At 35.5% G+C, this 23,628-nt stretch overlaps 1 protein-coding gene across 1 annotated transcript in view; it reads left to right on the top strand.

The window, feature by feature from the left end:
• Positions 1-23,628, top strand: part of LOC118199163 (uncharacterized) — a 35,403-nt gene that overhangs the window by 4,941 nt on the left and 6,834 nt on the right. Inside the window, exons 2-3 of the mRNA XM_035370967.2 lie at positions 2,097-2,149; positions 21,246-21,347. Of these exons, the coding sequence (XP_035226858.2) occupies positions 2,097-2,149; positions 21,246-21,347 (155 nt within the window). The remainder of the gene's footprint in view (positions 1-2,096; positions 2,150-21,245; positions 21,348-23,628) is intronic.

The following is a 23,628-nucleotide window of genomic DNA, read 5'->3' as shown; positions in this document are numbered from 1 at the left end:
ATCTTCGCTTTTTCAAAAGCATTCACAGTCTTATTTTCAAAGCAGTCATAGTCCAAAAATCACAGTAACAGTCACAATTTCAAAAGCAGTCACAGTCACAATTTCAAAAGCACAGTCTCACTATCCTCCCACCGCGGCGTAATGAATATACTGTCGTTTGCATCATGTATGGTATTGTAAATCTTCGGAGAGGGGGCGGGAACTCGTTTTAGAGGAATGTTATGCCGGCGTGTTTCAAGCAGTTAAAATAATTGGCCAAATGGAAAATATGGACTCCTTATCGTCATTTTCCTTTAATGGCAATTAAGTCAAGGAATCGTTTAGTTCCGCCAGCGAATTTCTTTTCGAAAACGGTGTCACAATATTGCCGTTTAATAACAGCTACTATGCTCTTGAATTGCTATCCTGATGTACTAGCTTTATATCTCCCACCATTTCTTCTTACTTTGGTCGCACCAGTGGTCAAGTGGTCAAGGCCGCTGAATACTGGTAGTTCGACAAGTTTGGGTTCATTCCCAAGCGAACGGATAGGTGCATCTTTTTGTGGTTTTTCCCATGCGTAACGTTAATACAATTCAGTTTACCTCAAAAAGTCTTCCACGAAAGCGTCCCTCTCTTAGGTAGGTAGATAGTCCTTGTGGCTTTGCTGTATTCAGATAAAACAACCTAAATCTTCTTATTTCAAAATTTAATTTGTTACTATTATGAGCCCAGGCCTATGCATTCTTTGCCCAAGTTGAGCTGAATATATTTAATAAAACTAAACTAAAGAAAGCATACTTCACGTGACTGACGACAAGCATGTTCAGAAGTGATGTGTCAAAGCATTCTACAGTTTGTGGAAGCGGTCTGCAGTTACGTCCCCTGCAGGAGAAAACAAAATGATGATGACGACAATGCAATCGTAGTGTAATAGGTTAATGGTCCGTGTATGTTATCCAGTAAAAGTGCATAAGAAGTAGACACGAAGTGCAAATATCCTGGATTTGCTGTAAGTTTACATCCGGATAAACTCATTGAGAGTCAAAAATATCCGAAATGGAAAATGTATTAATCGTACATCTAACCTGCTAATCGTAGTTTAACTAGCCTACCTTTGTGCTGAAAAGATTTGCATTAGCTGTTCATTAGCGGAAGTAGGTATAATATTTAAAATATTATATTTCCTAAATTATGATATGCATTCTCATGTTGTTAGTGCTCGCCCCACGCGGTGCTTGGTGTAACATTCACTAAAGAGATTTCTATTCAGATAATACAGTGTGTACCACATTTCTCATATCACAAATCTACACTCAATCTCATATCAAAAATCTACACTCGGTCATAGATCTACACTTGACCATAGATCTACACTCAACCTCGTATCATAGATCTACACTCAATCTCGTATCATAGATCTACACTCATTCAATGTGTGTGATCTGCACATACAACTGATGCGGCGAACATTATATGCGATGAATGCGTTCATAAAAGGTTTTATATCATTTATCTCTACCTTTAAGGACACATATATATAAAAATTAGCGACTGTAGCCCGATGCAGTTCATTCCATCCTTTTCTCCCGGTAAATGGCGTAGCTATTTTGAATAGCTCACTTTAAATATAATCATGAATTTCTTCATATTAACTGTTAACTACTTAGGTTTTCGTATCTGTTTAACCTTAAATTGTTTCAACTTATAACATCAAATATTTGAATCTGCGAGATCTGAATATTAGAATCTGAATACGTAGATCAGATTCTAATTCTTTTCAATCAATTTTATGGGTTTTATATTTTTTAATCAATAACTCTTTTTGAAGTGTTTGATTGCAATCTATTTCCAAAAGAGCAGTAAATAATCAGTTTCCTTTTTTTACCTTTTTCTTGCATCCCCTTTTTTTTTTCCATATGTATGGTCTAACGTCTAGCAACCGTTTGTAGTTTAGAACTGTAATGCACGGCTAATTCTGCTTTTTTACATCTCATACACATTTTCATTTGAAACAATCATCTTTCAGTAGAAAAAATTAAAAATAAGTTAAAAAGTTCATGATGAAAAACTAAATTAACTATATTTTATCTAAAGCTTTACGTTCTCTTTCATAGATTCTCAAAACTGGCAACCATATTCTGAATGTCATAGAAAGTTACCAGAGAGGGTAAGTAGAAAGCGGTAAATTAAGTATTATAATTGTTAGTAACACAAAATTACATTAGAAATTAGTAGTAATAAAACAACTGATTCCTTTGGGTCTTTCTTTCGCCCACCAGCGGCCGAGCGGTAATGTCCCTGAGCACCGGCAGTTCAGATCTGGGTTCGATTCCAGGCAAACGGACTGGCTGGCTGCATGGGCGTTTTTGTGGTTTTTCCCCACTTGTAATGTGTGTACGAGCCAGCTTCCATCAGAAAGTTCTCCACGAAGGCATCATTCCCCTTAGGCAGATTGCCTTTGCGTATTTTGACTTAATTAAAAAAAAAAAAAAAAAAAAAAAAAAACACCTTTGAGTCTTTCAGCCCGCCTGCGGCTGAGCGGTAAAGTCGCTGGGGTATGGGGGTTTCGAATCCCGCCGAATGAACTGGCTGCATGGGTGCTTTCGTGGTTTTTCCCGGGTGTAATGCGTACACGAGCCAGTTTCCTTTAAAACGTCCTCCATAAAGGCATCTCTCCTATTAGGCAGATAGCCTTCGAGTGTTTTGCTGTAATGAAATACAGTGGAACCTCGAGATACGAGCACCTCTATATACGAGAAATTCGAAATACCAGGAAAGTATGAGCGAAAACTTTGTCTCTAAATACGAGCATTGACTCGAGTAATGAGCCAGGCTGTTGGTATGCGTTGCGCCATTTCCCGATCCGGCTCGACTCGGGAAATCCCCTCATCAGATCACTCAATGTCTTTGATCTACGTGTGGCTTTTTACGTGTTTGTGCGCTTGTGAGTTAATTGCTTATTACATTTAACATGAAAATAATTATTTCTTGATGCTTCCCAAGAAAGCTGTTGCTTCAGAGGAAGACTGTTGCTGTAATGTATGTCAAATATACGTCAAAATTATGTATACATCAAAATCAAAATTTTTATTATAATATACAATTTTAAATAAACGTGGTCCCACTGAGTGAGCAATAAAGCTGAAAGTCTTCATGGCGGCACAGCTGCTCACCCAGTGGTCTCCTGTCTCCTGTTTCTTCAGATAATGCTGCAAAGAAAAATAAGGACGCTATGGCCGTTGAAATTAAGAAAGAAAGGATAGATAAACATAAGCGTGAGTGATGAAATTGGTGAAGACTTACGGCCGTCCCACATCGACGATCTGCAGTATTCTGAAGGAGAAGGAAGAGACTAAGAAACTTGATGTGGCCGAAGGAGTTATCGTTACTTCCAAGCACCGTCCAAAACTCCGAGTAGCTGTTGAGAAGCTGTTGTTGGTGTGGATTGACGAGAAGTATTAAAGGTTGGTGTCGGAAGCTATCATAAAAGTAAACTACGGGTTACCAGCATTTATTTATTAGAAAAATTGATTTTTATGTTGGTGTTTTGGGGGTGCGGAATGGATTAACTGGCTTTCCATTATTTTTAGTGGGGAAGTATGTTTCTAGATACGAGAAATTCGCTATACGAACTCAATGCTGGAATGAATTAAACTCATATCTCGAGGTTTCACCGTAAACCAAACTTTTAAGTCTTTTGATCCCAGACATTATAATTATCTTATCTGAAGTTCGGGATTTAACAGCTAAAAATCCCCCTTATCTCGTAATGAGCTTCGTACTTCGTGCGACTTGCGGTTTCTTCTTAATCACATTGAAGAAAATCCTTTCGAGCCATTAAATGTTCCAGCCCTTCTCGCGTTAAAAAGATGGTGTTGCTGCCAAGAAAAACACATAAGTTCTTTAATTTGTTCCATTGTTTTAAAACTGAATTTCTCAATGCAGTATCGTTATTCATTAAACAAATAATTTTACATGGACTAATAATGGACTTCTTAAAAACATTTTGCATAAAAGGACAGGTAAAGTTGATTCTAAAGATAGTATGACTGAATAGGAAAATATGACTTTGTTTCTAATTCAACAGATAAATTATCCACCTTTGCAAATGCTAAGAACGGAAATAATAATTTCCCCGTTATTAATAACTTTTTATAAAGATAAGATTTTAGAAGAGAGGGTTTATCAATTAATTGTTTCCAATGAGAAACGAAAAAAAAATTTTGGAGTTACGTCATTCTAGTATATGGAAAGCTCACCTTCGATACAAGAAGATTACCGAACTATTGAAACATTTCTTATAGTGCCCTGGAATTGAAAAATATGTGAATGAATATTGCAATACTTGTAGTTTCCAGCAACTTGAAGCTAAAAAGCTTCCTGTTAATGGAGTTCTTATTACGTCACTCCTACATCCCTCCACACAATAGCGAACTATTCCAAATAATAAATATGGATATATAAGGGGTGTTGAAATGAAATGCACGAAACCAAACAACCAAACCAGTTGAAATGTGAATATGCCGCTTTTAGATAACTTAATGGGACATCTAGGGATGCGAATGTAGTGTCCTGCGTGGTTGTGCGCATGCGTGGGGCGCAGGAGAGAAGTAGGCAGTTGTTTGTTCCGTCCAACTAATGCGGCAGTGCATGTGAGGGGATCATGGCGTTAACGTTGCAAAATTCGACAACTGAGTAGCAGCGAGGGGAACCAGCCAATATTAATCGCCGGATGGTGGACGTATATGGGACAGACTATGCGTACGACAAGTCGGTGAGAAAGTGAAATGCCTGTTTTCATGAAGGTTGGGAATGTTTTGAGTGATGACCCGAGATCAGCCCAGGCAAATACGGTAATCACGGCTGAACTCATCGACAAGGTGAACGGCCTGATGAAAAATGATCGGCGTGTTATAATGCGAATATTTGCAGTGGGGCCGGCGTTAAAACAGTGTGGACAGTTGTGCACGACAGTTTGGGTTACCGAAAAGTGTGCATGCAGTGGGTTTTGAAGAAGCTCAGCGAACCGCAAAAGGAGCTACGTATGGGGCTAGCACTGCAACATCTGTCCCGATACCATGGAGACCTTGCTTTCCTGGAGCGATCGTAGTCGGTGATGAGAGCTGGTGCCGTCACTTTGAGCCAGAGATAAAGAAGGACAGCATACAGCGTCATCTTCCGCTATAAAATTCAAAGCTGTGCCCTTAGCAGGCAAGGTGAGGCTCACCAACTTTATCGACTTCTGAGGTCCGATACTGATCGAATTCCTCGCACACGGGAAAAAAAAAAAAAAACAGTAGCGGGTATTCGGACGACGATCTGAAAGACGTAATGGAAGTTTGGCTCTTTTCGCAGCCACAGGAATTCTGGGAATTGAGAATCTTTCGGCTCGTGCAACAGTGGGATAGTTGATATTATGCCTGTGGTGATTACTTTTGAATAAAGACTTCAGTTATATCCATAGTGTCATTTCGTACTTTTTCATTTGAACACTCCTTATAATCGGTCTAGTGGAACCAAGTTGTCGAAGTTACAAATGCGTGATATGTGCTGTTGCCCAATACAAGACATGATCAGAGGCAGTATCATTGAAGAATCTTAACGCTGAATCAACATGTGGTGGATTGTTGCAGATATTTACACGCTCTGGAATTCCTAGGTCTGTTACATCAAACCAAGGAAATAATTTGTAATGCCCGAACGCCACTTATGAGTTTCTGAAAATTCTAAAAAGCACAGTTCCCATTTTACTTTGCCAATACTATCAGAAACTTTTCTCAGAAACAGATAACTTTTTTTTTTATTTACCAGTTTAACGGGTAGTTCTTCCTCCCCTCCCCATTTTGCATTAAATCTGTTTAATGTACGGTACAAAATTAATCGAAAATGCCGACTTACATTTCGAATTCAACTAAGATAGGACATACGCAACAATAATGTGGCACTATGTTGTCAAACGAATACAAGCAAGAGTCTCTCAGAAAGCCTACCACGAAGACATCTCTCCTCATAGGCAATTAGCCCACGTGGTTTCGCCATATTCAAGTAATCAAACCCGCTCAAAGCAGGACGTTTGGCAAACCTTGAAGGTAATCTAGGTGTAATTGCAAACTTCTACACATATTACAATTTCCAACTTTGTTCAAAAAGTAATAATATTTTTTAAACAGTTTGATATTTTCCAGTTTTAATATTTTAAGATAAAAATATTTATATATATATATATATATCAGAAATAAAAAGAGTTTTAAAAGCAAAATTCTTTTTGATTTGAGTTTTAATTTTACTTAACTGTACAGAACTAGTTTTGTAAACTGACAATGTTAGATATCATGTTTATTTTACCCCAATTTCAGTAAACGCCCAAGGGCGATCCTAAATGTTAGTAATGTGTAATTTTGTATATGTGTTATGCAAATTGTTGCTCAGATTCTTTATTGTATATTGTTCTTTTTTCCTCCTGATTGCTTTTTGTTTTTACTAGTGGCACTAAGGCGTCGCACTTCGTATTTTGTTTCTCCTGTGTGTACATGTATTCTTCTGTGAAATAGTTGTTAAAAAAATAGTTAATTATGTATGGATTAGTAATTAGGTACTTAAGGAAAAAAATTTGTATTTAACTATTAGCAATTATGAATTTAAACTCTTGCTCATTTAATTATTTAGCACATTCTGTTATATTTCTCATAATTCGAAAAATTGAAGTTATTTTTCAGTTTTTATTTCACTGTAATTCGATGAGGGGTAGGGCTATGGCGCCCAGGCACCCTGGTGGTTAAGCACCGCAGTTCAACATGTTTATTTTAAACAAGTAATATAAAAAAAAAATTCCTACTTAGGTCAACAAAGAAAATGTTTAAAAATTAAAAAAAAAATAATATGTGAAAAACTGTATTAACATCAAGTGTCATACACTACAAGTTTTAAAAAAAATGTATTTAAACTTGTAGTGTATGACACTTGATGTTAATACAGTTTTTTCACATATTAATTTTTTTTAATTTAATAATGAAATGACGAATAAAAAGTATTTTATTAATGACTGAAAATTTGAACATAGGGAGAGTGTGAGCTAATAGTAGGAATTTAAAAAGAAGCAATGTGTTTTTCATACTTTTAAAGGTAAATTCTTTTTGAAGTTCTTAGATTGAAATCTGAAATTTTCAATTATTTGTTTTTATAAATCTAAACTGTGTGACAGTATGCTATCAAACCAGTCGATTGACACATTTTGATCAACCACAGTTGTCCGCTTCCTTTTCGTATATTATATTCAGAAACTCCCATAGCATCCAGAACTTTCCCTTATTATTGTACTATTATGTGTGATAATTATACGATAGACACTAAGCTGCCTAGTGATAATATTGTATATTTTTTCTACAGTGCAGTTCTACAGTCTACTTTGTTTATAGCAAGACTTTCTTTGTCTGGTGGTGCCATCTTTATTTTCTAAAGAGAAGGAATTTCTAAACGGCGGGTGCATGTTGCTATGCGGTTTGTTTTGTTGTGCCGTCTTTAATTTCTCAAAGTGAAGCTATTACTGTTGGAACTGATGATGCTGATGTTTGTCGCCAAACAGCGTCATGATAGGTCAATACTCATTTCTGCTCTGCTAATGACGATTGTCGGATTATCGTCCAATGAACTATATCGCTTTTTGCATTTCCAAAGACGTTACTTAATAGTATTAACACTATCCATCACTTGAACTTTTATTTTTAGAATATTGAAAAATTTCTAAAAATATTTATACATTTGATACACATATTAGCGGAATATTTCAAACTTTTCACTATTATTAATTGGAAACTAGAATGATTAATATTCTAACAATTACCTCAAGGTAAGTTAGAGAATGAGACTTTTCACCATCGCCGTTTCGACGTTTACGCTTCGCTGTCATACCATATTCGACTATGGGCCATTTCGCAGTCGGGCCGATTTGCCGTGAAGAAATATATTTCTTTACATGCCTGTGTTACATTTTGCCATATTATATTAAGTTTATTTAGTTTAATACTTTGATACTTTCGTCGGTATACTGGCTTACCCCCAGCAGGAGATATTTTACCCTACTCTTACCAGTACTTTCGAGATTCCCGTTTAGGGCGAAACATTATCCCAGACGTCAAGACAACACGAGACTTAAATATTACTTAGAAGTTGGTGAGCTCTTCAATTTATGCTTTCATTTTGTATTTCTAAGTTCATTTGAATTGTAACTTTATGTGTTTCATATAATTTAAGTGTTACTTCATCTAGTGTGACTTAGTATTTTTGATTCTGAGCGAAACTGGTAAAATAATTAACGTTTTTTTGTGCTGTGCGATGTTAAGCCTAATTAGGCTTAGTAAGTGCAACATCATTTCCGAGCTGTAATTTGTTCTTTTTGGTCATCCTGATTCTAAGTTGAGAGTCCGTCTCACGCGCTATAATTGCTTTTTTACGAAGACGATATGGAAACGGTAAAGGATACGCACCTTAAGGATCTGGACTTACTTCTTACCCTGGAAAACGAAATTGCAAATTATTCGGCGAATTTCGTCGACGGCAAACCGAATAGTGAGCAACTAGCTGTGCTAAACAATCGGAGGCAACAGTATCATAAAACCCTTAATGATACTTATAACACTCCCGAAAGCCTTGTAAAACAGTCGAAAAAAGTCGAAAAAATAGCCATTTCACAAAACCCTAAAACCAAAGATGAATGGAAACAGGTTCCCAGAAAACGCACACGAAATAACAGTAACTCCTCGGTTGAAGAGGATTTACCCCCGTTAAAAACTCAATCAAAATTTGACTCTCTTCCTAGCGAAGAAAACTTAGATAATATGGAACAAGACACTAAAATTGATACTTCTGCGAGTTACTCCACGACTACTGCAATTAACGACCACGACTACTGTATCACAGGATTTAAACAACCACGTAAATATGCTGGCAAAATTCCACCACTTATTATCACAGACCCTAAAATAAATTGGAAAGAATTACGTAAAGAAATAAAAGAAGATTTAGGCATCGAAAACGTTGAAGGAAAAATAGAAGGCGAAAACTTCAGGATTAAGCTGTTTTCTGCCGACGACTACCGCAAGGTTCAGGATAGGCTTGATTCTCGAAAGATTCCCTATCACACATTTTTACTGAACTTTGGCAAAGTGGTTAGAAGCATAATAAAAGGGTTATCAAATGACACAGACATAAAAGAAATTGAAGATGATCTTAAATCTCAAAACATTCCAGTACTAAAAGGCAAACAAATACAGCGCATGCGCGATGGCATAGCTGTGAACCTACCCGTTTTTAATGTTGAAACTTCACGCACTGAAGCTGGAAAATTAATTAATCATGTACGCCCCATTACTGATATAAAAGAGTAAAAATGGTTTCGTACAAAAGCAGGCCCGGACCGACGCAGTGTTTCAACTGCCAACGGTACGGGCATACTCAACGTGCATGTAAAAATATGCCCCGGTGTCTCAGATGCGCCGAAAATCACAAATCCTTCCAGTGCCCTCAAAAAGGTAAAGAATTTCCTGCGAAATGTGTCCTCTGTGGAGGAGGACATCCTGTAGTAAGGAATGCCCCAAAAGACCAGGAAATACAGCTATTGAAAAAATTAATGAAGAAGAAACACCAAAAAGTTCCCAAAATAAGCAAGATCAACAGACTCCGGCTACTCTCAGCCAATCACGTAATTTGGGCACTGCGGCGAAATCATCACAATCAATCATATGCGGCGATTACCAAGAGCAACCCGAAGACGGTTAACGACAGGAAATCCCTCGAGAATAATAAGAAATCTATAAATAACGATAAAGAAGATCAATCCTCCAAAAATAAACGAAAATTAGTAAACACAGACACAGAAGAACAATCCTTTGAAGAATTCACCGGGTTCATTACTGAAATTTACCAAATTTACCAGCAATACAAGCAGGCTTCTAACCCCGACTCCAGGCTCAAAACTGCAATGACAGCACTAAGGATATTCATCCAGAACGAGCATGAATAATTACGCCCATACGGCTAATCCAAATACCATGCAACATATTAATTATGCCAAGTTTATGTTTTATAATAGTAATGGTATTAAAAATCGAAAAATTGAAATTTAAAACTACATCAACCAGCACAGTCTGGATGTAATTTTATTAAGTGAAACCCACCTCAAACCGAATGACAAATTTAAAATTCCCAACTATAACATCTATAGATCTGACCGTCTTCATAACCGTGGTGGCGGTACAGCTATTCTCATGAAAAAATGCCTAAACAGTACCATCTTTCCTCTTCCCCTTATGAGCTTTGAAACAAGTGCATGTATTTTGAACAGTGACAATAAAGAATATCTCATCATTGCTGTTTATAAACCACCCAACAATAGCCTCAACACTCAAGATCTTGACTATATTCTCAACTTAGGTTATCCAACTATTATTGCTGGGGACCTAAATTGTAAACACGCTAACTGGAACTCCAGGCGAAATAATCCAGACGGAATTATTCTTAATAATTACATCATCAACAACTCTGATATTAACATTTATAGTCCAGATGAACCTACGCATCTTCATCAAATCTCAAATACTTCTGATGTATTAGACATCTTAATTACCTTCAATGTTCCTCAAATACCTTTTCTCCAAGTGGATAATGAACTTTCTTCAGATCATCTACCAGTACGCTTCACTTTATATGGCTTAAAGCATGGTCTTCCGCCTATAAAGTGTCGCATTAATTGGGAAAACTATGCTTATCACCTTGAAGAAAACATATCTGCTACCACTAAAATGACTAATAACAGCGAAATTCATGATGCCACAGTCTATCTTAGCAGTAAAATCAACGAAGCTATCAACCACGCCAAATTTATTCCAAAACAGACTAATTATACGCTCAAACACAATATTAGACAGAAAATTACAAAGAAAAAAAGACTAAGAAAAATTTATCAACGTTCCCACTCCACCCAAGACAAAAGAAGATTTAATGCTGCCAATCGAAACCTCAGAAAACTTATCCAAGAGTACAGAAACAATTGCTGGGATAACTTCATTGAAAGTCTTTCGCACCCCGATCACTCTGTGTGGAAAGTTGCTAAAGCTATCCGAAGCACTCCCTCCAATATTGGACCCATTCTAGATGATAATAATACCAAAATTTACGATCATAAGAAAATTGTCAACCTCTTCGCTGATAACTATGAACAACAGTTTAATATAAATAATTTCCCACACTCGAATGATATCAATATTATCAATCACGTGACCGATTTCCTCTGCAAAGATCCTGAAAATCAAAACAACCCGACTTCTCCCAAAGAAATACAGAAAATTATAAAGAAACTTAATCCAAAGAAAGCATCTGGATATGGCAATATCACTAATAAGGCCCTACAATACCTCCCAAGGAAAGGCATCGTCCTTATTGCAAATATTTTTAACGCATGTTTAAGATTTAATACATTCCCAAAAAATTGGAAACACGCTATTCTAACTGTCATTAAAAAGCCTGGCAAAGCTGGAAATCTCACAAGTAACTTTAGACCGATCAGTCTTCTGCTTGCGATTGCCAAACTTTTCGAAAGGCTTATCGAGTCTCGAGTCACCACTTTTATTAATGAAAATAACATCATCAAAGACCATCAATTCGGATTTCGCCAGGGATTCTTAACGACTCAGCAGATCGCTTGAAACGTAGAATTCATAGGTGAAAATTTTAATAAAAAGGAAGTAGTTGCTGCTATTTTTATGGATGTAGAGAAAGCCTTCGATAAAGTTTGGCATCACGGTCTTATCATCAAGCTGATGAACTATAATTTCCCATCTGCCATCATCCATCTAATCGCTGATTTTTTAAAGAACAGAACTTTTCAAGTTAAGATTCAAGATAATTATTCTACCACAAGAAAAATTCACGCGGGTTTACCACAGGGGTCGGTAATTTCTCCGCTTCTCTATAATTTATATATTAATGATCTTCCTAATATTGAAAATATTCTCACTGCATGCTATGCCGATGACACGGCACTTTTATGTCACTCACTTAATCCATATCATGCAAGAAATAAACTACAGAATGCCATTAATTACATTTCATCCTGGTTTAAAGGATGGAAAATTAAAATTAACCCCGAAAAATCAAAAGTGATTTACTTTAAAAAAGGAAATATCCCTCAAGACTTAGAAGAAATTACAATGGACGGACAAATCGTGTCACATGACCACCAAGTAAAATATCTAGGTGTTTATCTCGACCAGAAGTTAACTTTCAAATTTCACGTTAATTATATCAGAGACAAAGCACAATGTGCCTTAATGAGCACATACCCTCTGATGTGCAAATATTCGAAGTTAAATATCAACGCTAAAAGAACACTCTATCTACAGGCAATCCGACCCATAATTCTATATGCCGCTCCGGCGTGGGCAGCTACTGCACGTTCAAACCGAGCAAGGCTTCAAAGTTTTCAGAGTAAAACTCTCAGATTCCTATCGAACTCTCCGTGGTTCGTTAGGAACACTGTCATCCATAATTCTTTAAAGATTTTACCATTAGATGCCGAATTACTAAAGATTACATTCAAATTCTACGAAAAATGTGATTCCTCCACTCACGAAGTTATTAAAAACATAGGGGAGTACGACTATCTAATCGAACAGTCGCATAAATGGCCCAGAACTATACATCATAATGTTAGATGGTAGTTCATGTATATATTTTATTATTTTCAACTATTTAATATAGATTTTGTTTCATATTTATCATCATTTTCATCTTACTATTGTACGATACTGTGTCAAATCTACGATAATGTGTAAAAGATATGCCAAAATTTAGTTGCTATTATAGCTTATCCAACGAAGACTTCATCTGTGGCCGATATATGGCGCCACCCCTTATCAACTTCTTCACTACTGAAGACTTTGCACTTTTATTACAAGTGTACAGGACTTTTCCAGTTTATGGAATTTAACGAACTTTTACAGGTCCTTAGAGGATTGATAAACATGTAGTGGTAAAGGCCCTCGGGTCGAACACCACTTAACGAATGATAATCTCCGATCTCTCCGATCCGTTTAGGGCCTGAGCTTTGTGAAAACCGCAGTTAAATAAATATACCCTCTAGATGAGGTGAATTTGTCGGGGAAGAAGTTTTGAGCACTTTGTCTATTGAAACTTAGTTTAACAATTTAGTTTACTTATTTTATACCTCTGGATGTCTTATATTACCTAAGACTAATGAAGTAAATCTTTTCAATAATATATAAAATGTTTTTGTATATAATTGTATGCAAATACATCGTTACGCATGGACATATCTATCTATGTATTTATTAATTTTAAGAGAGTAATTTGCTAACAAGATTTCAAAGTATTTCCATTTTCAATTAAGGTTTAATAAAAAATGTGAATTTCCTGCTCGAATGAGTGATTTCTCGGAAGCAGCAGATTAAAATTTAAAGGCAATTTGTCGAATCGTGTAAACATTGTATCTGTTTAGTTTTAGAAACGATAGTATAATACAATATTTCACAGGTTTAACATTAGTTATGAAATCTGATAACTTCGTTCTATTTGATATTGACATAATTTTCTAACTAACTATGTGTAATTTCTTTATATCCCAAATTTGTAAATTATAAGCAATATATATTATATACATACCTTTATTATTTACTCGTATTTCATTTCTGTTTGAAGGCGAATGACCTACGGCGAATCAGCTGCCAACGTATCATTCTGCGGCGAAACAACGACAGCAAAATGGCAACAACGGAAAGTCCTAGACTCGGTAGACGAAACTTAGCACAATTCTCATTTTAAATCAAAATCTATAAATGACTAATTATAGAGAAGATGACATATTGAACAGAGACAAACGGCACCCGGCAGCTACTATCAGAGGGATTGTAATAGTAAAAGGTACTTGAAAGGAAGCTAAAACTGTTCTTCCACAGAACGTGTAATACAAAAATAAAGAAAGCGAAAGAATTCTATTGCTTTGCAGATAAAAAGAAAAAGGCTTCTATTAATTTATAGATAATGTATGTATTAAGTATTACTTCAAGATGTACAGAAGAACAAAAAAAAAAAATGCTTATATGACCCATTTCGTTGAAGTATTTAATTTTATTGGATTTAATCTGAAATCACAGTAACCCGAAGAATGTCTGTCTACCAAAATGGACAAAATGTAATTGCAAAGTATTCACATAATCTAATCAGTTTTATAACCTAATTACAGTTAAAATATAATTATAATTGAAATTACATTTAAATTCTAATTGCGTCAGTTAATTATAATTACATAATTAGTAAAGTAATTTCCTGTGATAATTATAGTTTTAGTTTTAAAAACTTGTGATCCTAAATAAAAATTACAGTAAAAACTAGTATATCCGATTAAAGGAAGTACACAAAGACCTGTATGCCTTATGGAATGCGCCTTCGTGGAAGACATGTTAAAGGAAACTAAGCCTTTCAACAAAGGGATCGGAAACAAGACTAAACTGCAAGTTTCATTGCCATTTAATGCAACTGAATTCCTGATCGGCCTTAGCTGGCAGAAAAAAATGATCGGTCTTATAACAACCTTAAAATACCTTATAATAACTGTTAACATAATTTTAACTTTAATCAATCTTAACCCAAGCCAGTCATGAACTCTTAGTGACTTGCAACAATTACAATTTAATTTTTTTGGCTACTCACGAAGAGTTCACAACTTTGCAAATAATAAACATTCTACACTAAAAGACGGTAGAAATTCGTTAATCCCTTATTCATACACACTTTTCTTCTTTTTATCATTCTTCATTTATATATTTTATAGGGGAATTAATTGAAGCAAATAAATAAGGGAAATAAACAGTCTAACTGAACAAAAAATAAAAAACCGTCAAAAGTGTAATTCTTTTTATAATTACTCAACATTGGTTACACTTGTTTGCAACACTGTATATAAATAAAAAAACCTCAAAAGTGTAATTCTTTTTTATAATTAGTCAACATTGGTTACACTTATTTGCAACACTGTATATATTTTTACGGCTTTTAGAATAGTTACTGCAGTGCTCTTTTCAAGTCATTTGATGTTTTTCGACACTTCGAAGAGAATTTAATGTTTTCAGTTAACAATAACATCTCGACTTCAAAATTCAGGAATGGTATTCCTAAACGTTTAGGAATACCATTCGTTTAGGAATCGTTAGGGTTCGTTTAGGAATGGTATTCCTAAACGACAGAAAATGCTGTTTTTAGTCGCAGTTGCATTATATCTTTAGTTCATTTACGAAATAAAAAAAAAATGCATTGCTTCACAGAGTAATAAAGTGTATCCTTTAATTGCCATTTTATTACACTTCTCAACATTTTTCAAATATTATTTTAAACTAAAAATTATTTTTCTTTCTTCCTGTATTAGCTTGATTGCAAAATGGGAAAATGTTCTTGCCTACATTGTCATCTGCATGAAAAATAAAATTTAGTGGTTATAAGGTATTTCTCCCGCCTTCCTAGCGTGCCTTCGTGGTGTAGTGGTTCTGAACGCTGGGCCGGTATTCCAAAAGTCCGTCGTTCGATTCTCGGCGAAGGCATTGCTAATTTTTCATCTTGCCTGCTTCCAAAAAAAATGCCTAATGTCTGTACAGTGGGAACTAAAAGGGTGTTGGATGATGATTCCCCGCACCCAGGATTTGGTAATTTATTTGGAATATTTATTTGGAATTTATTTGGAATTATTTGGAATAATAGAATTCCATTATTTGAAGTTCAGATTTTGAGCGTGAAGGTGCAGGGACAGGGACAGGGAAAAGTGGACGGAGCACCAGAACTTCGTCAGTGACTTTTACAGGTGTTGCTCCGCCGCACTACTGTACCCCGCTGGGCTTTTAGTTGGCCCGCATCGGATGCTAGCCTACCAAGACGTTTACATAGGAATTTTACATTAATATTAAACTTACCTATTGAATATACAATTACAAAGACATAGTATACAATTATTGCAAAGAAATTAACCTATTAACAAAAGTTGGATTATGGCAGATTGAAATAACATAATTACTTCGAACATACATACAAACTTTCATTGTACATTGTACTTCATACAAACAATATATTTACATTAGTATATCTAGTTACATCGAATTAAAATAAACATCATTTTAAGGAGCTAATTGAAGGATTTCTTTTTTTTTTTTTGTACACTTTATCATACTTAGTTGAATTACTAAGGCGAATTCTCTTATTAATACATTTCCTTTCATTTTTTTTTAACTTGTTACACACAAATGCATCAGCACTGAAATCTTACATTATTATTTTTGTAAATTAATGTATCATAAATACAGAAAATATACATTAGAAAATCACATAATACTTACATTAACACTAATATATCTAATAGAGTCGTATATTATTTATATTATTTTTTAATTAATGATTTAATTATTACATTAATACAGTCCAAATTCTTAATGTAACTATTTTATAAAAACTGTTTATACCATATTTAGCCTGTTTCAGACACTTGCAATATTTCTGAAATCTTGCATTATTTTTGCAAGTTGTAGAATAAGAGGTATTTATACAGATGTGATAGCATCTTGACATATGTCTTCTCTTTTATATGCAAAAAGTTTCTTCATAATCAAGGAAACCTTTTGTTGTAATTGAGGTATCGTTAGCATGCATTTAATGTACTCAGGCGTAATTTGTGACCTTCCTTTGCAGTGTAGCTCTTTTGTGAGCTGGCACTTGAAAACATAGTGTTCTGGGTCTCCCTTTTCCCCACATACGCACTTGTCTGAATCGCTCAAATTTCGTGCAAAGTAGTACGTGGGGAAAGGACCATGTCCAGATAAGAATATGTTGATGAAGAAGTTATAAGAGATTGGATCATATGTGGGTTTCTTGTAGAAGTTGAAAAGCCTTCTACCTACTTCTGCATTTTCCCAACCTACTTCTACATTTTCCCATTCAGTTTGCCATTTTTTTAATGTAATTTTTTTCAACATATGTTTCACATACGATTTAGGGAATGGGACATTGATTGGAGGTAGAGATGGGTCTTGAGCTGCATTTTTAGCAAGCGCGTCTGCCCTTTCATTTTGGGCTTGTCCAGCATGCGCTTTTACCCACTTTATTTTTATAGATGTTCTCTTGCGCTGTGATAATAAATCGTAGATATCTTGCACTATTGATGATTTGTTTCTTGCATCATCGACAGCTTTAATTGCCGCTTGGCTATCACTGTAGATGGTAACATATGTTAGATGCTTTTGATGAGACCACAGAATAGCGTGTTTTATGGCTGAAAGCTCAGCTTGGAAAACGCTGTTGTTGTTCCTTAGGTGTCCTTTCCATTCTGTTGTTTCTTGTTCTGAGAGGAGTGCAAAGAATGCGCATCCTACTTCTTCGTTTAACTTTGACCCATCTGTGTACACGACTGGAAATGAAGGTACACTGAGGGTGTCTTCTTTTGTAGATATTCTGAGTTTTGCATGTACTGCAGGGTGTCTTAGGTAAGGATTTCGTGGCTGTTCAAAATCAAGAGGGCACAGGTTTTGATCTTCTACCTCTATGTTTTTCTTGAGGTGGAATAACGTGGCTAAGTCTGCATCTTCTTTTGCTTTCAGGTGGAGGGGTGGGATTCCTGTTAATACACAGAGAGCTGCCGTTGAGGTAGTTCTGTATGCTTTCGCTATTTGTAAGAGGAAGGGGCGTTGGATCGAAGCTAAGAGTCTTTTCTTTTTCACTGTCATAGGGTGAGTCCATGCTGATGTCCCGTAGAGGATTATTTTTTCGATCCCGGTATTATAGAGAATGTTTTGCATCCTCGACTTGAGGCCCCACGTTGTGCCTTGCATCCTCGCGAGGGCTCTAGAAATAGTTTGGGTCTTCTTCCGAATTTCCATGAGGTGTGGGATCCAAGAAAACTTTTGATCAATTTTCAATCCAAGAAATTTGATTTCTTTTGAGATCTTGATTCTTCTATTATTGATTTTAATGCAAGGTAGCCTTTGTAGCGATTTGCCCGGTTTTGGAAATAAAATAATATGTGATTTAGACTCTGAAATTATTAGTTTTTGATTGACGCAGAGTGATTGGAATATGGAGAGAGTCTCGTTACTATTCTTTTCTAGTATGTCTCTTGAATGCCCATTTGTTACAAAGGCCACATCGTCGGCAAAGGCGATGAGCTTTGTATGGTCCGGCCACTTGTAGGAGGTGATATAATTGAAGGTGATGTTCCACAGGTCTGCACTTAGACAAGAACCCTGTGGACAGCCCCTCGTTATTCTTCTTTCTACTATACAGTTGTTGCTGATGATTATCGTTGCTCTGTTTGTTAGGAAACTATTCATTAGCTTGAATATGTTCTGAGGGCATTTAATGTTGCGCAAGGCTTCAAGGATACCAGGCCACCACACGGAGTCAAACGCATTTTTGAGATCCATGTAGAGTACTGCTGTATGGAGAGCTGAAGATTTATTCCTACGGATCTGCTCTTGAAGTTCTACTATCGCATGTGATGTAGATTTGAGAGGTCTGAAGCCGTATTGGTTGGGGCTTATGGTTTCGTTTTTCTCTAAGTGGTGGCGTAATCTGCCCGCGATTGCACGTTCCAGAAGTTTACCTATTGCAGGTAAGAGGTTGATTGGTCTGAAAGCTTCCGGATCCGTAGGATCTTTATTATTTTTCTTGAATAGTATTGTTTGTCCCTGTTTGAGACAATTCGGGAAGACATAAAATTTGAGGCAGAGGTTTAGTAGTTTGTGGAACAGAAAAGGCATTGCGTGGTGAATTATCTTAATAATCCTGTTGTCTAATCCGTCAGGTCCCGGAGCTTTATTATTCGGAAGATACTTAATAATTTTTGAAATTTCTTGTGAGTGGAATTCCACATCGTCTGGAGTATTTGGAGCGGTATTATTGTATCTAATATCGGAATGTGAGTGGCCATCATCTTCTGCGTTATCTTTTAGGAAGACAACATCTAAAATATTGTTGAGAATCTTTTCAGTGACATTGCCAAGCTGGCTGTTATGTGAGAGTTGATCTCTCGAAAGACCGATATGTGCGGGACTAAAAACTTTACTTGTAGCCATTTTATACAGCTGGCCGTACGTATCTTTATTACTACAGCAGTAATTCTTCCAGCTGCTTAATTTTGCTTCAGTTATTTTCTTTTTGTAATTTGCCAATTGTTGCTTGTATTTTATCCATATTTCCATTTTCAACCCTTCCGGAGCACTTTTCATTTTTCTACGAAGGGCCCTTGTATGTTGCTTTTCACGTCTTAATTCCTTTGTCCACCAGTTAGTCTTCGTAATCTTGTTGTTGTTACGGAGTTTAAATGTGTTGGTCGCTGTCTCCTGTATTGTTTTGATAATTGTTTCCATTAAATCATGGACTGCATCGGGTGATGTGCATTTATCTATAAGTTTCTCCGCATACTGAAGACATGTGGAGATTTTTCTTCCAAATTGCCTTGCTTTTTGCTTTGAGATTGAAAATCTTCTTAATTTGAGGTCGGGGATTTCTTCTGATAATTCAAATGAAATGTAGTTATGATCTGAGTGGCTTGGATCATCAAGAACTTTCCATTCTTGTATTTTATTGGAGATACTCAATGTTGACAGTGTCAAGTCCGGCCATCCTTTACCATTTGTTGTTTCAAATGTAGGAGTGTCTGAAGAGAGGTTATGTATATACAGATTGTGTGTAGCAATAAAGTCAGCTAGTGTATGTCCTCTATTATCTGTATTATTGTAATGCCACATTTGATGGTGAGCATTGAAGTCACCTGTAATCACGTGCTGTGATCTTCTGAGATTACTAAAGATATTTTCTAATGTGTGGAGATTCGGCCCCATATCCTCTCGTGGTGAGCAGTAAATGGAAGTAATTAATAGCTGTTCTGATTTACAGTTAATACTTATCGTCATCACATCTCTATGGCTTAATATAATTGTAGGGGACCATTTGGTATTGGTGACTATAATACTGGCACGTGGGTTAACTAGAGGATCCTTTTCAGTAGATTGAAATATTTGCCAGTGAAGGGGAAGGCATCTAACTTCACCTTTTACGCAATACGGCTCAGTAATGCAAATTACATCATGATTGTTATTTTCAATTACTTCACTAAGTTGTTCTGACGCCTTTTTTCCTCTGCCTAAGTTTATTTGAAGAATTCTAAGCTTGTCCTGTGGAGGCGAATTATTGTGTAAAATTGTCGTAAACAGTTGAGATTGGGGAATTGAAAGGGCGGCGGTAGTACTTGATGGATTCATGTACAGAAAGGGAAGTTTAAATTAACTTAAAAGAAACTAGGTAGTAAGCTAACTATTCTTCTTGCTTTGATGTGTAAACTGCAGCAGCTTTAATTTTTGAGATTTCCCTCTGATATAATGCAGTGCTGATAAGGACCACGTGTTTCTGAGAATCCTTCCCCTTTATTTTTCTTCTTTCTAGGTATTTCTTTCTCCTGATGATGAGGGACCTTTAGCTGCCCTCGAAATCGATTGAGTGTTTCAATATACTTACGCTAAATACAAGGTTGTTTTTACGATTTTGAATGATAACACTGTTCGGGGGGGGAGACATTTTTATCTCAAGCCCGTGAGACTGTCTATCACAAATTCTAAAGATATGCTGTTTTTAAATATTTTGTGATATTGCTGTTGAATTGAATTTTATGTGGTATAAGTGCGAAGAACACGATATTTAATAAATAAAGTAACTCACAAAACGTTAAGAAAACGTTCCTTTGGGAGTAATAATATAAAATGTGAAAGCTTTCAAATTTATTTATTTATTTATTTATTTTTCTGTTACTTATTTCAGTTTAAATTAGAATCTGTCATTTTTAAAGTATTGGTCTAAATATTCAAATGCATAGTTTTGAAATGCAGAAACTCAGAATTGAACTTTGAAAATTAAAATTATTTTTGAGATGAGATTTAATTTTTTTCAACCAAAAAGCTACAGTTTTCAAAGCTGATAACATTAAGCATTATTTTTATTTAAATGAGTAATAAAATAGTTTCACAACTGTTTACATTTTAAAAATTTTCGTAAATTTTTAACTTTTAAAAATATTTTATTTTAAACGTTTATTCCCGGTTTAAACGTTTTTCCAAGACTATAATCTGAAGTTTTCTGATTCCCCCGTCACTATTAGTTATTTTATTCCTTTCTTACAAATATGTACATATATTTAATAAAGATATTTTATTTACGAAATACAGATTAAAACGAACGGAGAAAACTGCGCTGAACGTTTCACAAACTCGACTCATCCTGATGTGGTTTTGCCGAAGATCTGCCAGTCACTAGAACTGATTTACGAGGTAAGCTGTAAATATAGTATTCAAGTGTAATTTGGAGGGGGGCGGAGGAAAAAAAAATATTATGCTAACTAATTATCAATGTCGTGACTTTAGGAGGAAAAATTTTTCTGAAATGGTGGAATGCTTCATCGCTTCTCAAGGTCATGGCCAGAATTATCATCATTATTGAAGTCTAATTTTCTTGACGAAATTTGTCGATCTAATGTCCTTCAGTATCAGCTCGGTAAAACTTGAATTATATATAATCAGAGTAAGCAAACAAGCATGCAATTGAAACTAGAAAGTTTTCAAGTTTTTTCTTTTCTTTCAACCTTTTCAAAATAATCACCAGAATTTTTCATGGGGCATAAAAATACATTATAACTTTTAATAATGTTGCAGACGTTTTTTAAAAAACAAGACCTGGAAATAATATACCTAGTGCCATGCTACAGTAGAATCCCTTTTAATCCACAACAGCGGAACCACGCCGATTCCAGATAAGAGGTTTTCCGGATAATAGAATATACACCTAGTGACAGATTACAATAGAATCCTTTTTAATCGACAACAGCGATTCCGGATCCGATTCCGGATAATAGAATATATATTTCGAGAGCTTACTTGCTCATGTTTTGTGATACCCATCGTAGAAAGTGCCGCATACGAAGTCCTTCGGAGTGTTTTGATCTATTAAGCACAATTAAAATTAATAATAGAAAATTACGAATTTCTTATTATGATGATATATAACTTCGAATGACCGCTTACGAAACTATCGCCGTATTTTTAAAAATTCGCTATGTATATTATGAAGTTTTATAACATCATATAAGAACATAGACGAATATTTCTCGGGGAAATTTTGAAAGGCTGCAACTCTTCGTCTACGAAACATTTGCTCTGTGTATCTTCTTCATTTCCATCTCTCTTCCCATCACCACCTTCCTTCTTTCCGAGTGAATGTCCGATTATTTCCTCCACATCTAGAGCGTTCGACGGGAAAAGAACTATCTACACCTATCTAAGCTTGCGTCAACTTTTCACTACCACTTATGTTCTCCGAATATGTAAAATAAATCTAAGATGCCTGACATGAGTGCCAGACGTGTTTTAAAACCAACAGAATCTTTGTCATGTGATTCATCATCTACGAACACGATACTAGGCCACAATTTACACCAACAGTGACATAAAGTAATGTTTTTTTATACCTTTTCATGGAAGAGAAAAGTAAAAATGGCGTTCTTCGGTGTCAATTGTTTCTGGAAACTGTGGACACTACTTTCAAAGTTCCGTCACGAACACTTAAAAAAGGATCGCTATTTTATCTTTAAATTCTGGATAACTCGTTAATTCATTAATTAGATACTGCTTGATATGTTGGGGGTAGAAACATAACACAAATGTTTTCAACATTTTTAGTCTTCAGGTTGCTATCCCATCATATGCTTCTTTTCTCATAAGCTTAAATTTTGAATTTAAATCAAGACTTTCAAAAGTGCCGTTATTTTGACATTTCTCGCTAAATGAGTGCTGTTGAGAGGGATTTTACTGTATTTAGTCGATGACGTCTATAATCCTTCATTCTATCTTCTCTAATTCTCCATTCTTCATTCTAATTGCGTAATTTTGTTAACTGTTTTCCTGATTATATCTCGCTGCATAAAACCAAAAAAAAAAAAAAAAAAAAAAAAAGCGAGTATAGAAACAGCAATGAAGGAAACATTTCAAGTAGTAGCGATTTTAATTACACAATTAAAATAATAAAAACTAAAATGTTTCAGTGTTTTCGAGCATCGTAAAGAACTATGCTCACTCTACAAGGGTGTTTTAAAAATTAACAAGAATTAGAAAGTTATATGATAAAAAGTTCAGCGATAGACACAAATATTCTTATAGAAGATTCTTGCATGTTTTGACCTTACAAGGAAAGGACCGAAGTCGAAACGAAGTCTTTAACGAAAGCATATCACACAAAACGTAAGCATTCCGACCTGAAGTCAGGAGTTCTTAGCCATTGGGTTGATATTTGAGGTCACAAAAGTCACAAAAAAGAATAAAAATTAGAAGTCGATGTCATTTTAACCATCAATAAACTAATTAGAAAAACTTGCACATATGTAACTATATCACGGTGTGATGGTAACAGAAGGGTTGCTCGGAGAGGGCACAAGTCATAAACACAGTGATGTCAGTTTAATCAGCAGGGCTTAATTTCTAAAATTAGAGGTGCCGGAGCCCTATGGAAAACCGTCAGTAAAGAAGAACAAAAGTAAATAAATAAATAAAATGACTATTA

The sequence above is a fragment of the Stegodyphus dumicola genome, chromosome 5, assembly GCF_044657685.1.
Source record: "Stegodyphus dumicola isolate Sdum_Otavi_A_Nest chromosome 5, ASM4465768v1".
Taxonomy (NCBI): domain Eukaryota; kingdom Metazoa; phylum Arthropoda; class Arachnida; order Araneae; family Eresidae; genus Stegodyphus; species Stegodyphus dumicola.
The sequence above is the reverse complement of the archived record's forward strand: the minus strand, read 5'-3'. Positions and strand labels throughout refer to the sequence as shown.